Source organism: Lepus europaeus, chromosome 13 (genome assembly GCF_033115175.1).
Source record: "Lepus europaeus isolate LE1 chromosome 13, mLepTim1.pri, whole genome shotgun sequence".
Lineage (NCBI taxonomy): Eukaryota > Metazoa > Chordata > Mammalia > Lagomorpha > Leporidae > Lepus > Lepus europaeus.
In genome coordinates, this window is record NC_084839.1 from 97,460,584 (window position 1) to 97,477,543 (window position 16,960).

At 58.1% G+C, this 16,960-nt stretch overlaps 1 protein-coding gene across 1 annotated transcript in view; it reads right to left on the reverse strand.

Moving 5' to 3' along the window:
- Window positions 1–9,656: 9,656 nt before the first annotated feature.
- EDAR (ectodysplasin A receptor) overlaps window positions 9,657–16,960 on the reverse strand; it is a 72,672-nt gene continuing 65,368 nt past the window's right edge. The window contains exons 7-12 of the mRNA XM_062208808.1: window positions 16,546–16,671; window positions 16,373–16,447; window positions 16,184–16,256; window positions 13,364–13,523; window positions 12,355–12,415; window positions 9,657–9,979 (exon numbers count right to left, since the gene is read on the reverse strand). Coding sequence (XP_062064792.1) covers window positions 9,657–9,979; window positions 12,355–12,415; window positions 13,364–13,523; window positions 16,184–16,256; window positions 16,373–16,447; window positions 16,546–16,671 — 818 coding nt within the window. The remainder of the gene's footprint in view (window positions 9,980–12,354; window positions 12,416–13,363; window positions 13,524–16,183; window positions 16,257–16,372; window positions 16,448–16,545; window positions 16,672–16,960) is intronic.

A 16,960-nucleotide genomic window follows, 5' to 3' on the forward strand; every position in this document is an offset into this window, starting at 1 on the left:
GATTTCAATAAGATTCTGTACCCCTAGCTCCCTGGGGAGCCGGGAACTGAGCCACAGCTGCCCTCCTTGCTCTGTGCTTTGCAATAAACACCGGCTTTCTCCCACCACCCTGATGTCAGAGATTGGCTTTCTGGGCGTCCAGCAAGTGGACTCCGCTTGGGGGGTCCTACAGCAATGTCTCCAACCAGTGTGGGGTGTTCGGCACCAGGCCTGCGCGCTGTGGAGACAGCCTGGGATAATCCTGGGCAAAGGGATGTGTCCCCACACAACACCAGGCTCTGCAGCTGGCCCCCTTGGGAGCGAATTCATGGTCAGCTGGTCTACCCTGGGCCTGAGGCGTGAATGGGAGAGTCTGTGTTTAGCAATACCAGGAGTACGATGAAGGAAAGCCCTCCAGCGCAGCCCCCTTCCTCTCCACAGGCTGCCTGCGTAGGTGTGGTGGGTGCCCCCCCAGCCTCGCTCCCCGCCTCTGTGGCCTGGTTGGCCCCTGGGTCTGCCAGGGCTCTGCCTCGGAGGCCAGAGGGAGAAAGGAGAACAGGGTGTAGCTTATTTGTTCCCTGCTTCCTCCCTGTGGGGTCACCGTGACTGCTTGCGTCCCTTGGCCAGAGGTCACTCACCCTCTCAGGTTCTGGAACTTGCTTCCTGCCGCTGTCCCCCACCCCCACCCTGGGTCCCCCCTGGGGAACTGCACTTGTAGCTCTACACCCTGGCCATGAACTGGTGCCTGGCCTCTTGCCACCTTCCTCGCCCAATCCTGGTCTGGCTGTGCCGCCCATGGCCTGTGAGATTCACTCGGTGCCACCACACTGCCCCTTCACACGGATCCCCTACTCAGAGCTGTGTGCACAGCTACTTAGCCCGTCACTTACTCCCTTACCCTCCATCCTGTGTAACAGGAGCTTCAGGGCCAGCGCCATGGCACTGTGGCGCAGTGGGTTAAAGCCACCGCCTGCAGTCCCGGCATCCCATATGGGCGGGCGCTGGTTTGAGTTTTAGCTGCTCCACTTCTGATCCAGCTCTCTGCCATGGCCTGGGAAAGCAGTAGAAGATGGCCCAAGTCCTTTCCTAATAAGTGCATAACCAGCTCATCATTGATAACATTTGCTTAGGCCGGCGCCGCGGTTCAACAAGCTAATCCTCCACCTATGATGCCGGCACCCGGATTCTAGTCCCGGTTGGGGCGTCGGATTCTGTCCTGGTTGCCCCTCTTCCAGGCCAGCTCTCTGCTGTGGCCCGGGAAGGCAGTGGAGGATGGCCCAAGTGCTTGGGCCCTGCACCCCCATGGGAGACCAGGAGGAAGCACCTGGCTCCTGGCTTCAGATCGGCGCAGCGCGTCGGCCGTACCGGCCATTTGGGGAGTGAACCAATGGAAGGAAGACCTTTCTCTCTGTCTCTTTCACTGTGTAACTCTGCCTGTCAAAACAAAAATTTTTTTAGAATGTGGGAAGCAATTTTATCTCTTTAAATTCCCTTATAAAGTATCGATTTTTTTTCTTATATGACATCTCTTCAAGAATTTATTACCCTTTTTGATTGGAAGTCCCTGTATTTGATGTTTCTTTTTTTTGTAAATATTTATTTATTTGAAAGAGTTACACAGAGAGAAGTTGAGGCCGAGAGAGAGAAAGAGAGGTCTCCCATCCGCGGGTTCACCCCGCAAATGACCACAATGGTCAGAGCTGTGCCAATCTGAAGCCAGGTGCTTCCTCCTGGTCTCCCACAGGGTGCAGGGGCCCAAGGACTTGGGCCATCCTCCACTGCCTTCCTGGGCCACAGCAGAGAGCTGGACAGGAAGAGGGGCAACTAGGACAGAACCGGTGCCCCAACCGGCACTAGAACCTGGAGTACTGGCGCCGCAGGCAGAGGATTAGCCTAGTGAGCCGCAGCACTGGCCCGCAAATGTTTCTAACTGTAACTTTTATAGGAAACCAATTCCCAGAAACATGTTCCATTACTAAGAGCATTGATGGGGAGGTATCACGCAAACATCGACATAACAAATACAACAGTTGTCTAGGCGCATGGGAAGAGTGGAGTGAAATGTTGTTAAGTAAAAAACAACCCCTGGTGTTGCATATTCCCCCAGAATCTAGCTACATATACCAGCTGCTTCAAGAGAACAAGCCGTAGTACTGATGTCTCGGTCTGGCACCCTAACAAGTGCCCCCCCACAGAAAGGGGCAGATCAGCAGGCACGGAGCAGCCGTGAACGGCACTCACGGGGTGTCTGGGAGACTCCCCAGGTCGGCGACGTGCCTGAGAGCAGGGATGTGGGGGACGTGGACGTGCGCTGACTTTGGTTCAGCTGCACATCTGCACATCTCTGAAACCACTGATTTGGTAAGAGAGGGTCAGACTTCCGGGCCAGAGTGCGCAGAGGCCCAGCAGATCCCCGTGACCCCAGAAGAGAGCGGGACAAGGGCTGACGGCAGAGGGCAACCCCAGGGGTCCGGGTGAGCCCTCTCTCCAGCTTCGATGTCTCTCCCACTTCATCAGAACCCAGAGCCGCAGGTGCAGGCCAGTGCCCTGAGCAAAGCCAGAGCAGTCTATAAGAGATCGTTCTTCAAGGTGTGCTGAGGCCACCAGCTGTCTGGGCCAGCCGTGACCTCCTGTCACATCCGACGAGTAGAGCACCTGGGCCTCCTGCCTTCCCAGTGAGCTTCCGGTCCCAGTGTGCATGCGTAAATGAGCATGAGTGTGCCAGGTTCCCCTTCCTGTTTCGTCTGGTGCTAAATGAGGACCACATGGCTTCTGATGAAATTAAATACCCGCCACGCAGTGAATGCCACTGGACAGCAGTTCCCCACAACTACTCCTGAGAACTCGTGAGGGGCTGCATTTAAAAAGCCCCCAGTAGGGGCCGGCGCTGTGGCATAGCGGGTAAAGCCGCCACCTGCGGTGCCGGCATCCCATATGGGCGCCAGTTTGAGACCTGGCTGATCCACTTCCCATCCAGCTCTCTGCTATGACTTAGGAAAGCAGTAGAAGATGGTCCAAGTCCTTGGGCCCCTGCACCCACGTGGGAGACCTGGAGAAGCTCCTGGCTCCTGGCTTCAGATCGGCTCAGCTCCGGCCATTGCGGCCATGTAGGGAGTGAACCAGCAGATGGAAGATTCATTTCTCTCTCTCTTCCTGTGTAACTCGGACTTTCAAATAAATAAATAAATCTTAAAAAAAAAAAAAAAAGCCCCTAGTAACAGCAAGAGGGGTCTTGATCCGAAGCAGTTGCTGACGCTGGAAGATGCAGGCGCCTTGGCCTGGCGTGCTGTGGCTCTGAAGGGCTGTCTTTATCCGCACCGCATACTACCTACGACTGCAGAAGACTTGAAGGACATTTGCTTCGTCTTAGGTAGCAGCCATTTAATACCAGTTACCTCCGATGTTCCGGTCGATGGTTTAAAGACCAATGCAGCCTCCATATTGTTTTTAAAACTTACTTGAAAGGGAGAGAGAGAGAGAAAGCATTTCTATTCACTGGGTCACTCCCCAAATGCCTGCAACAGCTGGGAACTCCGGCCAGGTCTCCCGCTTGGGTAGAAGGCTCAGCCGCTTGAGCCTTTAGCTGCTACCTCCCAGGGTGTGCATTTTCAGGAAGTGGGAACTGGGAGCAAAGCTGGGGCTCAAACCAAGGCACTTGAGTATTCAGATGCCCAAGATGCATCTTTTTTTTTTTTTTTTTTATTTGAAAGGCAGAGTTACAGAGAGAGAGAGAGAGAGAGAGAGAGAGAGAGAGAGAGAGAGAGAAAGTCTTCCATCCTCTGGTTCACTCTCCAGATGGCTGCAATGACCGGAGCTGAGCTGAGCTGATCTGAAGCCAGGAGCCAGGAGCCTCCTCCGGGTCTCCCACATGGGTGCAGGGGCCCAAGGACTTGGGCCATCTTCTACTTCTTCCCCAGGCCACATCAGAGAGCTGGATCAGAAGTGGAGCTGCCAGGACTTGGGCTGGCTCCCATTGCCGGGGCTTGAACCAGTGCCTGTATGGGATGCCAGCACTGTAGACAGCAGCTTTACCCACTTCGCCACGGCGCCAGCCCCCTCCAAGATGCATCTTAATGGCTGCACCAAAAACCCACCCCAAGTGTCCACGTGTTCAGGCCCCTTGCCCTGTCCTCCCAGTGCGGTGTTCCCAGGGCGGAGCAGCTGGAGGCTGCGGCTCTCCCAAGTGAGGAGTCCACGTCGCTTCTCCAGGACACTCCACCCTGCAGCCCTGCGCGCAGCCTTTTCTCCGACGGCACTCGCTTCCTCTTTCTCCTACGCGAGATGAACTCCAGCTGTATCGCTGCAGCCTGCCAATCGCCTTCCCTCCACAAATTCCACCGAAAACGTTCCTGGCTCATTTCCGTATCCTGCCAGCTTAGCTGATGAGAGATAGCTAAGACCCAGTGAGCCCCATGTGCAGGAAGAATGCTTGGCTTAATTCTCACAGTCGTTATAAAGGCAGCCTATTGTTTTCAGCTGAAGCCGGAGCGTAGAGAAGACCCCAGGCAGGTGAGCGTGCCTGAGGGGGGCGTGCTCCCTAAGGGGAGTGGCTGGACAGGCGACAGGCACAGTGCCGGGAAGAAGGAAGCCCCAGGTCACTTCCGGGCCAGGTGAGGCACCAGGCTCAGGATGAGGCTTGGGCATACCTTCTACCTCCCTCTCCGGAACTCTCCCCCTCTGGTTATCTCTGTGCGGTTGCCACTGTTTTTAACGAAATGCTGACCTAGAGGAACACACCTGCTTTTGGATGCTGTCAACACCTCCGACACCAAACGAGTGGGGCTTCCCCTACCCGGAGCAGTTCCACAACTCTCTGGCCACCTCCGGTGTGTGTGTGGTGGTGGTCAGGGGGTCCTGCAGTGTCCTTGCGACACTGGCTGGCCCTCGGCAGAGCCCACAGGTGCAGAGCCAGCCCCATAAGAGTGCCCCTTCAGATGCCAGTCGCGGGGCCAAGGCTGACACCTGCACTTCCACCAGCTGGCTGTAAACTGGGGTTTCCTTAACCCTGGCCTCGTGGTTGATGACTTGCTCTCACAGTTCTTGCAACTCGCAGAGACATTTTCTTACCAGTGTCTCATAAAAAAGGATAGTCCGGGTAAACCATTGCACGAAGACGCACTCGGGACAAGCAACGAAGAGGAGGCACCGTCCCGGGACCCCAGGTGCTCACCAACCGGAAGTGCTCTAACCTCACTGTTGAAGGCTCCTCTGGAGACTGGGTTCCACAGACACGAGTGCTGAAACCACTGGCCACTGGTTACTGGACTCAACCTCCAGCCCTCTTCCCCTCCCAACCTTATCATCTGGGCTCTGTGTTTCCAGGACCCAGCCCCTTCCTGGAACTCCCCAGCCTGTGCCCCTTCTCATCAGCACACCAAAGACACACTCTCCTTGCTCCCGAGATTCCTAGAGCCTTGGAAGCTCTGGTGTCAGGAGCCAGGGACCAAGATCGAGTGTCACTACAAAGGATGCTCTGATCACTCTTAGCCAGTCGCGGGGGTTTCTGAGCCCCGTGCCAGGGAATGGGCAGAGACGAAATACAGGTTTCTTACGTCACACCTACGAAATGAATGCTTGTGAGATTGACGAGGTCACGGTTGGCTTCTCCAGGCCGACAAAGTTCTGTACGCGTTTTCTTGATCCACAGCACGCTCCAGCATCCTGGGGAGAAGTGCCAAGGTAGATCTGCGGGCCCAGGAGGCAGAGTGCACTGAGGGCACCGGCTGTCCCCGGAGACAACAACGCCTGCCGGTCCCAAACGCTGCTGTGGCTGCCTAAGCGAGCGCATCCCTGGGAAATGTTACACAGCCAACCGCCCGAATAGAGACGCCCTCTGCTTCAAACCCGGGGGCTCCTGTGTTTCTGCCACTTCCCTGTGAGGTTGAAGGACTTGCAGTGCGCTGCCTGTCCATCCTGCCTTTCAGAATCCTCGGCAGGGGGGCCGGCGCTGTGGCCTAGCGGGTGAAGCCACCGCCTGCAGTGCCGGCATCCCACATGGGCGCCAGTTCAAGTCCCGGCTGCTCCACTTCTGATCCAGCTCTCTACTATGGCCTGGGAGAGCAGTAGAAGATGGCCCCAGTCCTTGGGCCCCTGCACCCATGTGGAAGACCTGGAAGAAGCTCCTGGCTCCTGGCTTTGGATCGGGGCAGCTCCAGCTGTTGCAGCCAATTGGGGAGTGAACCAGCGGATGGAAGACCTCTCTCTCTCTGTCTCTCTCTCTCTCTGCTTTTCAAATAAAATGAAAATGAATAAAAAGTTAAAAAAAAGACCAACTGGAAAGGAGGTTTCATATGAGGTTGGCCCTGCAGCTGTGACGTCCTGCAGAGATGGCCACCTCCTCGTCCCCCGGGGCCTGTGGCTGTGCCACTGCGCCTGGCCCCCAGGTGGAGGATCCTGCCCTGGGTGATTGGCAGGAGGTCCCCACGGAATCATAAGGGTCCATGAAGGTGGAACACGAGGTGGGGAGGGTCAGGCAGGAGCCGTGAGGACAGAGGGGAGGGTGGCGATGCAGCCATAGCCCTAGAAGATGCAAGAAGCTGTGCACCCATTGCCTGGGCCTGGACGAGGCCAGACAGACGGGTCCTCTTCCAAAGCCCCGAAGGAATGCCACCAGCCAGCACCTTGACGTTGGGACTTACGGACTGCAAAGCTATTCATGTGCATTGTTAGAAGCCACTTAACTTTGTGCTGATTGGTTTTTAAAGATGTATTTAGTTTGAAAGTCAGAGTTACAGACAGGGAGAGACACAGAGATCCTCCATCCGCTGGTTCACTCCCCAGATGTAGCCACAACAGCCAGGGCTGGACCAGGCTAAAGTGAGGAGCCAGGAGCTTCTTCTGGGTCTCCCATGTGGGTACAGGGGCTCAGGGACTTGAGCCAGCTTCCACTGCTTTCCCAGGCCATTAGCAGGGAGCTGGACTGGAAGTGGAGCAGCTGGGACTCGAACCGGCACCCATAGGGGATGCTGGCGTCTGGGGCTGCAGCTTTACCCACTATGCCGCAGTGCTGGCCCTGTTTTGTGGTGATTTAATACAACGGCCAGAGGCAGCTGCTTTGCCTGTGGAATTCTGTGCCCTCTGCCCCGTCTTTCACTTTCCCCATACCCACGCCCCTCGCCACTGGGCTTCATGGTTGCTCAGGCGAACGGGATGCAGCCTGTTGCCTCAGGTTTTGCTGGTGGGACGAGGTGGACATGGCCGCGTGCCAGTTCTGAGCCTGGGCCTTCTGCTCTGAAACACCAGAGTCAGCCCCAAAACCAGCACGCGCCTGGGCTCGCTGACTGGATCAAGACAGGGGCAGAGTGCCCCAGGCAAGGGGTCCAGGAGGCAGGGCCCCACCCAGGTCAGCTGAGCTGCAGGTATGGACAACCGTGCATCGGGCCGCGGCTGGCTGCACAGTGGGAGCTGAGGGGTCTGACGCCCCAGAAACCAATGCCTGCAATTTGGAAAGCGGCGCTCCAGGGGTTTGCACATGCGGCTGGCCCAGGCCGCACGTTTCAGACCCTTCACTGCAACTGATCACCGGCACCCACAATGCAGGGGCCGGGGCTGAGGGATCAGGGCTGCCCCCCACCTCCCGTCCCCTCCCCCTACACACGCATGTGCACATACATGCACACAGAGCTTTCTCCCCTACACACACACACAGAGCTTCCTCCCCCTACACACACACACACAGCTTACACCACAGTGCTCATCTGCAAGTTTATTGAGATTATAAAATATAATAAGTTATCTATACAGAATGAGACAAAAATATTGACAATTCAGACTTCACTGGCCACACACCTAGCCTTGAGGGGGTGGGGAGCTTCTGAATGGCTCAAGTGTCACAAAGGAACGGCCACTCCCGGCATCCTTAGGGCCTGTGGACGCTCAGTTTTCTGACACAGGTGCAAGCTCCTGGAGCGCAGCTCTCCCGGGATTTGTTTGCAAATCCGGAGATGACAGAGGGACGTGGAGCCGCAGAACTTGCTGGCTAGGAAGCCGAGGGGAGAGTCCCTGGCCCGGAGCGAGGGCGAGGCCCTCCCGGCCTGCAGACCGGTTCTCCGGTTCCGAGGAGGAGGGAAGCTGCCCCTCCAGGCCTGTGACGTGTGCGGTGTAACTAGGGGAGACTCTCATCAGCGTTACCGCAAAGCAGGGGGCAGGCGCGCCGCAGGATCCAAGGAGGAATTCGCGGCTAATTAAGCTTCGTGGGGGAGTTTTAGCTTGCAGGAGATGCCAGAGAGATTGGGGGGGGGGGGACAGCAGCAAACACAGTCAATGCTGAGGTTACCCATTCAGCGCCTGCCAGGATCCTCTGCCAGTGTGTTCTACACTCATTGGCCGGAAATTGCTTGTTGCCTTTGAACATGTGACTGATTTCTCCCGAGCCTCCCGGGGCGTGGGCTTGGGACTTGTGATGCTCAACACAGTGCTCTGTTCTCCTTCAGCAGCCATTGTGAGGTTGGGGGGGCCTGCCCTGGGAACGCTGCAGGCAGCCAAGTCCACATCAGCCCCCCCCCCGCCCCGCCCCGGAGCTGTGGCCGGTGCAGGTGTAACGGGAGGCAGCCAGAGCGCTGGGTTGTTCGCTTCCCCTCTATATAAGCGTGAAGTCCCACACTTGCGGCTCCTGCGAGCACCCAGTGGTGAGTCTTGCTGGGTTCACTCCCACGGGACGCGTCAAGGCCTGGACTTCCTGCAGCTCTGCCGCGTCTCGGCTCGCCTGAAGGGCGCCCTGCTTACAGACTCCCGGGCTAACCTCGGATCTGCAGAACGCAGACGGGGGCTGAGGGAGGAGAGGAGGAATGGCGCCGAGTGGCCCGGCCACAGCCCCGCTCCCCAGACCCCAAGCCCAGGAGCTGCTGGCCATGGCCAGCTCGCAAGGCCGGCTGGACCCTCACGCCCCGAGGCTCCTCCACCATCTCACACTCCAGATGGATGCCTGGCTGACCGCCTAGGAACTGGCCACGTCCGTGTCTAGGCAGCGCTGGCCACTCCTGTACTCTGCCGAAGGCCCAGAGCGGCGGGCCAACCCTGTCAGCTCCTGGGTGTGGGGCTCCTGCGTGACAATCTTGGCCACTGCACAGGGCTGCGGGCCTTGGGTATGGATGGGCGAGCTCCTCCTTCCTTGCCTGGAAGGCTCCTGGGAGTTGGGGTGCCCTCGGGACAGGAAACGTTATCCCACTGAAACCACCAATGGGAACAGACCACGCTGAACTTGCGACGTACCCGGAGCGGCAGCCGGCATCTCACGGCTGTTTTGCCAAGGCTTCCTCCTGAGCGCGGCCACCTTGGACTGCCCGGGGTTGGTGGGGCGGGGGACACCACGTGCCCCATAGACGGCGCCTTCTTCCTGTTTGCAGCCTTCATCCAGCAGGTGTGGTGGCTTCCGGCAAAGTGGTTCTCGGACTTCTGCCGCCTGAGGAATTCACGGTGGGCTGGCTGGCGAGTGAGCAGATTCCCATTCTGCCCCCCGGAGGTCCCCGGAAGGACCCGGGCTTTAATCCTTTCTCTGTGGTTACACTGCAAGACACGCCTCACTTCCCTTCTGCTCCTCGGAGCAGCCTGGGGCGGGCGGCGCCATGATGGAAAGCCCTCTTCTACTCCTGGAAGTCTGTTGGCACCGCTCCCGGCTCCCGAGGGCCTCGGCAGATCCTGGGCTCGTCCCAGGGAGGACGGTCCCCAGGCAGGGCTCCTCAGGAGGCAGCGGGGGGCTGGGAAGCAGGCGGCGTGGCCCCCGCCCAGTCCAGTATGTCCGCGCACAGGGACTCCACGGCGTCCAGCCGCTCGATCTGCACCAGCCTGGTGAGCAGCTCCGGGATGCTGTAGCCCGCGGTGCTGATGCGGTCAAACAGCTGCATCCCGTCCGTCATGCCGCCGATCTCGTCCCGCTTCAGGCCAAAGCTCTCGGCCAGGTGGCGCCAGGTTTTCACCACGGCCTTCTCGGAGTTGTACGTGGAGCTCAGCATCCGGCTGGTTTTCTCCAAGCAGTCAAATGGCAGCTCCGTGGGACTGAGACCTAGGGAGACCAGGCCACGGTCAGACGCCGCAAACGGTCAAGAGACAGACAGACAGACAGACAGACAGACACAGAGAGAGCTCCTGCCTGTTGGGTCACTCCCCAGATGCCTGCAACAGCTGCGGCTGGGCCAGGCTGAAGACAGGAGCTGGGAACTGAATCCGGGGCTCCCAAATGGGTGGCCCAGATACTCATGTCCCTAAGCCCTCACCTGCTGCCTCCCAGCATGCACCGCAGCAGAAGGCTGGAGCTGGGAGCCGAGCTGGGATTTGAACCCAGGCGCCTTGATCTGGAATGTGGGTTTCCCAAGCAACGTCTCAACCACTAAGCCAAATGCCCTCCCAGCTTTTCTAACATTCTTGAAATAACACAATTATGGAAACACAGCACAGACTGGCAGCTGCCAGGAGCTAGGAAACAGGTGTGAGGGTGAGAGCCGAGCCAGGGAGAAATCTGGGAGGTGGTGGCAAGGACCTCCACCCCCCTCCCAGGATCGGCATCCCCCTGCCGGCTGGAACACGGCCGAGCAGTTCTGCAAGATGCTGTGCTCGGGAGGAACCTGGCCGTGGGCACAGGGGCTCTCCGCGTGCTTTCCTACTGCACGGGAGAACGATCTCACATTGAGACGTCTACCTAGGGGCAGGTGCGGTGGGCCGGGGCTTGGACCCCTGCGTGCGGTGCCCGCGTCCCATGTCAGAGAGCCTGGTTAGATTCCTGGCTTAGATTCCGCTTCCGATCCAGCTTCCTGCTAATGCGCCTGGAGGCTGACTAGGATGGCTCGAGCACTTGTGTTCAAAAAAAAAAAAAAAAAAAAAAAAAGGAGGGGGCTGGGATTTGCCTGAGAATAATTCCAGGCTGGGGAGCGGGGTACGGGATTCCTTGTGCAATCTCTGGTATTGCGTTTCTGTGACATTTTTCATGATAATAATAATAAAAAAAAATTTAAAGGGGGGAAAAATACTTGTGTTCCCACCACCCATATAGGAGACCTGGATGGAGTTCCAGGCTCCTGACTTTGGCCTGGCCCAGCCCCGGCTGGTGCTGGTATCCGGGCAGTGAACCAGTGGATGGAAGACCTCTCTCCTCCCTCTCTCTGTCACTTGAGCGCCTTTCAAATAAACAAACCTTTATTTAAAAAAAAGTTGAAAGCCCAAAAGCCTTTGGTGCCTGGGGCTGACCCCTCACATCAGGGTCCTGGGGCGGGAGGTGGGCTGGGCATCAGTATCGTGTGGGATTATGGGAAATACATGCTTGGGCTGCCAGGGCCCGGGCGTGGCCGAGGCTGCAAGGCTTCCCGCTCTGCACCCCCGAGGCTCCCCGGGGCAGGGGTCCCTCTCGCCTGTGAGTTCCCCCCAGTGAATTTGAAAGCCCCTGTCCCGGCGTCAGACATCTCTGGGACACAAGAGAGTACTTTCCAGGTGATGGGACGTGAGCTCCAGGTCCATGCTCCCATGGGCAGCCGCCAGCCCCGCTCCGCCAGGCTTGATGGGCAGGCCGACGGGGCATGCGTGTCTGGAGGGAGGCCACGCTTCGGCAGGCAGCCAGGGGGAAACGCTGGCCCTGCGACTCACCCTCAGCGGTTAGTTCTGGCCAGCAGCGGCCCCGAGCAGCCTGTCCAGGCTCAACCCATCCGCGGAACGGAGGCCGCTGCCGGCCACCAGCCAGCCAGGAAGTGGGAAAATCCCCTAACCTCAACGAGATCACCTTCGGGGCGAACAGAAGGTGAGTTACAGACCGGATCGTGCCGCCGCTGGGAGCCTGAGACGGCGCCTTCTGACGCATGTTTGCGCCCCGGACCTGTTACCTCCCACTTGTCTGCGGCAGGTGCATCTCAGGTGAGGCCAGTGTTGCGGTGCTGGGGAGGCGGCTTTGGGAGGGAGGTGTGAAGCCCCTCCCCTTGTTACTGGAGGGTCCTTCAAAAGGTTTGTGGGAAATGGAATCTAAAGATACATTTACTTTGGTGCAAGAATTTTTTTTTTGAAATCCACACACGCATGCAGTATTAAAAGAGCTCAGAGAAAATGTGTATCACAAAACGATGCATGAATTTTTTTTTTGCAGCAAAATAAACTACTTTCATTTTATGTTCCACAAACCCTGAAGTCCCCAGTACACTGTGGGCGGGAGGGGAAGGCTGCTGCCCACTGGCGTCAGCTGTTCCCCAGGTGACAACGCCACCGTGCCCCGCCCCCGCGTGTCCCCACAATGACCCAGGCCAGGACCACCTTCTGTGCTGTGAGGAGCAGACTGGGGTGGCCTCACCAGGGCTGGGGCCCAGCCTCTGCCTGACAGGCAGTCGGATCCCCTGGGCAAGGCCGGAGCCCCCTTCCCACACGGACGCTGGGGGCAGGCCAGGGGAGCCTCCGCACACTCACCTTCTACCACCCCACACACGTTGGCATACACATCCAGTATCTTTTTCCTTCGGCTTTGGATCTGTGAAGAAAGTGAGGAGAAAGTTAGTCTTCATAGAGCGGGCTGCGAGAGACACGTGCCCTCTCCCCTCCTCCTTGGGCCACGCTGACAGGTGCTGAGTGGCCCACGGCCACCCCTCTGCCTTGTAGGCCTCCAGGGTCCCTACAGAGGTGGCTCTGAGCACGGTGGGTGTCCTGGCAGGACCCAGCCACCCCAGATCCCAGCTGGGCATTTTGACCATCAGGGGCATTGCCATCATGGCTGTCTGTGGCTTGGCTGGGTGCCAGCCGGGTCCTCAGGGAGCCCCCATCTCCTGCCTTGGCACATCCCAGGGTGGCCTGCTCTAGGTGACAAAACCCCTAGACAGTTATATTCAAGACGCATACAAGAAATACATCTAGGTAGGAAACTGTCTTATTGGATAGATGTCTTCAAAATGCTCATGGAAAATGCATCATATGAAAAACTATGGGGCCCGACGCTGTGGCATGGCAGGTAAAGCTGCCGCCTGCAGTGCCGGCATCCCATATGGGCGGTGGTTCGAGTTCCAGCTGCTCCACTTCCCATCCAGCTCTCTGCTATGGCCCGGGAAAGCAGTAGAAGATGGCCCAAGTGCTTGGGCCCCTGCACCCACATGGGAGACCCAGAAGAAGCTCCTGGCTTCAGATCTGCACAGCTCCGGCCATTGCAGCCATCTGGGGAGTGAACCAGAGGATGGAAGACCTCTCTCTCTCTGCCTCTCCTTCTCTCTGTGTGTAACTCTGACTTTCAAATAAATAAATCTTAAAAAAAACTATGAATGAATTTCAAATATTTTTAGCACCAAAATAAACATTTTTCGTTCCAGATTTCCATGGCCTCTCTGAAGCACCCTCTTATTTACTGCAGTGGACTTGTGGGGACGCCCTGGCAGGAGGGTGGGGGGGTGCAGTACAGGAGGAGAAAGGCACCGTCAGGGCGCGGGCTCACCCCGGCTGACTTGCTGCAGGTGGCGGGCTTCTCCCTGGCCAGGTGGACCAGAGACAGCAGGCACAGCTCTGGGGAGCCCTGCTTGTCCGGGGCGGGCTCCTCATCACTATCCACGCTGCGGCTCAGCAGCTGCTCGTTCTCCGACGAGGCATCATTCTCGCTGTGGAAGCAAAAAGGGGCGCTCGTCAGCGGCGTCTGGAAAGTTCCAGCCCCAGGGTGACGCTGCTGCCCAGGTGTGGACAGTAGGGGGCACCGGCTTGCTCCTCCTGGGCACTGGGCAAGGGGAGTCCAGCAGAGAAAGACAAGGCCTCTCTCTGCAAACAGTGACTTGGATACAGGCTGAGCTGCAGGTGTCTGGGGGCTCCCAAAAGCATGCCGGGGGTGGGGAGGTCCGAGGGGCTGGGGGCTACCCCCACCCCCTGACTCATGGAGGCTGCTCGGCACAGGCGCGCTCACTGACCGTGTTCTGGATTCTATATGTAATCCCAGTGAGCGCCAGGCTCCCTCGGAGTCCTGTTAAGCAGAGCCACAGCTGGTGCTGAGAGGGGGCAGGCGCTGGACTGAGCCCTGCATCTCAGAGTGGGGGAGGGGGCACGGCAAACCCTGCTGGGGGGAGGGGCAGGGTGGACGGTCTCTTGTCACACCACCACACACTGCGGGGTCCACACAGGACCCAGGGCCAGCCCTGGCACTCTCAAAACCATCCCATATATGTGAAAACTATATTCTTTTTTTTTTTTTTGCTCGGTTCCTGTGGTTTGGCTGAAGACGTTGACACAAGAGGATCGCACGAGCTGGCACTGGGGTTCCAAGAAGGAGGCCCGCGTGCAAACACGGCCCAGGGGATGGCACAACACAACGGAAGTAAAAACCACGAAGCCCCCGTGGACCCCTCTTCCTCGGGGGCCTTCGGGTTGCATGGGGCTCAGCTGGCCTGCCCCCCACCCCCCACCCTGTGGAACAGCACCCCAGACCACTCACAGCCCCCCAGGTCCTGCCTCCAGAACCTCACCATGGACGCTGGGCACAAAAGCTCTTGCGGTCTTGAAAACACATTTTTCAGGTTTTAACCTTCATTTAGTCTTTGCGTATGAAATCAGTACATATTTTTCCAAGTAGGGTCCCTAATAGTCCCTGCCCTTTAAAATGTCATATATATATAAATGTCACATATATATAAATGTCATATATATATAATTGAGAGAGACAGAGAGAGTGAGCGAGTTGTGCTCCCATCTGCTATTTCACTCCCCAAATGTCCACAATGGCTGGGGCCGGGCCTGACCAAAGCCAGGAACTCAATCTGGGTCTCTCGCATGGGTGGCAGGGACTCAGTTACTTGAGCCATTGTCACTTCGTCCCAGGTCTGCACCAGCAGGAAGCTGGAGTCAGTGGCCATAGCTGGGGATCCAACCCAGGAGCTCCAGTGTGGGACTTGTATTAACCACGAGGCCAAATACCCACCCCACCTCTGCCTTTTGGCTATTTGTGGGCATAAGAGAAGCCAAACAGCAAAAGGGAAGAGGCTGAGACAGATGGGGTCACGTAGGGCTGGAGGCTGCAGGGTCAGTACTGTCTGTACCAAGGTCTCGTTTGAGTCACACACTGGGGCCGGTGCGGCACTGTGGCAAAGCGGGTTAAGACACAGTCTACAGTGCTGGCATCCCCTTTGGGCACCGGTTCGAATCCCAGCTGCTCCACTTCCAATCCAGCTCCCTGCTAATGCGCCTGGTAAAGCAGCAGAAGTTGGTCCAAGCACCTGCAGCCCTGCACCCATGTGGGAGATTCGGATGAAGCTCTTGGCTCCTGGCTTTAGCCTGGCCCAGCCCTGGCTGTTGCAGCCATTTGGGGAGTGAACCAGTGGATGGAAGACCTCTCTCCCTCTCTCTCTCTCTCTCTCTCTCTCTCTCTCTCTCTCTCTCTCTCTCTTTCCTTCTTTCCCTCTCTGTAGCTCTCCCTTTCAAATCAATAAATCTTTAAATCAAAAGCTAAGAGTCAGACACTGTGTCTGTTGGGGCCCAGCCTCGGTTCTGGGGCGGCAGCTTGGGTCTGGCACTGTTTGCCAGGGAGTGTGTGGGAGAGCTTGGATCCCCAGTTCTGGAAACACTATCAATTGGAAGGAGGAGTTTACAGGAAACAATCCCAGGAGGAGGGTCTGACTAGTTAATTACTTAATGCACTTCCCTGAGCAAGGCTTTCCTGCGCCCGCCCGTGAGTCAGGAGCGAGCGCCAGGTGCTGTGCTGTTTGAGCAGACACGGGCTTCCAAAGGCTCAGGGGAAACGGAGTTAAACGACAAGCAGGTTTGGCTCAGAAACTTTAAGGATCCGTGCAGAGTTCCTTCCTAACACACACTTCCCACGGGCTTTCTGGAGACTTCTCGTGTAGCGTGATTTCAAAGCTGTGTTACGGCACGACTCCGGCAGGGACACCGTTGCCAGTGTGGGCGGGGGCAGGGGTCGTGGGGGGCGGGGTGGGGGACTCAGTCATGTGTGTCCCGGCCTTATGTTCTCCCCTCGGTTTGGAGAAGGGCCCCGCAAGGCTTTGGGAGTCACCGAGGCCCAGGGCACCTGCAGGAGCCAGGGAGGAGGACCTGCCGCCTGCCGCTCACACACCCGGTCCCCGTCAGCCCAGGGCTGAATCGCGGGGCTGAGCAGGGTTCAGTGTAAGCGCACACGTTGCAGCCTGGTACCAGGCCCTGCTTTTAGGGCATGGGGGGGTCCCCAGCACAGCCCTGAGCCCAGGCACGCCAGCTCCAGTGGGCGTGCACTCAGCCCAGCGACCCAGCCTGCGGCAAGGCCCAGCAGGCGTCACACACCTACCTTTTGGTGGTCTTTGCTGGAGCTGCTGTGAGCTTCTCAAACTCGTCCTTCTCAGAGAAAATCACCACATTGTCTAAGGGAACAGAGGTGGGGGGCGGGAGGAGTGAGGATGGCCGCGCGGGGCGGGGTGGGGCAGCAGGGCGACGGCGGGCACCTGCTGGGGGCACGCCTCCGGGGGTGGGCACAGACCTGGAGACTCCTTCTTCTCCTCCTCTTTGCTCACCGGGGCCTCCACGCTCTTCCCTGGGTGGCTGCTGCAGCAGGCTAGTGGGAGAGAGGAGGGCAGGGTGAGCGGCCAGGCCCTGCGGAGGTGGGAGACTGGGAGGAGCAGGCCGCGCGGGTGGGGAGGGTGCGGCCGGCACCTGGGGCGGAAGGCTTTGTCTTCACGATGTAGAACATGATGATGAGCACGATGGCGATGGCCATGATGAAGATGGTGGACATGGCGATGATCAGGGCGGTGGCCAGGTGGCCTTGGCCTGTGAGCTCTGCTGTGTCAGGGAGACAAGTAGGCGTGTCAGTGCAGGGCCCTCCTCCAGCCACGCCCTCCCCGGAAATGCTTGCTGGGCTGAGAAGGCAGCCGTCAGTCAAGTGTGCCTTGGCCGCTACATGCTGCCAGTGCCCTCGCTGCCCTCCTTGGGGGGCAACCAGGGTCTGGGCTCCCTCGCTTGCTCCTGGGCCACTTGCTCTTGATTCCACTGCTCTGGGGACGGCAGGGCCAAGTGGGTTGTCCATTGAACACTGAAGTTTGTTCTGATTCTCTAAACTAACCAAACT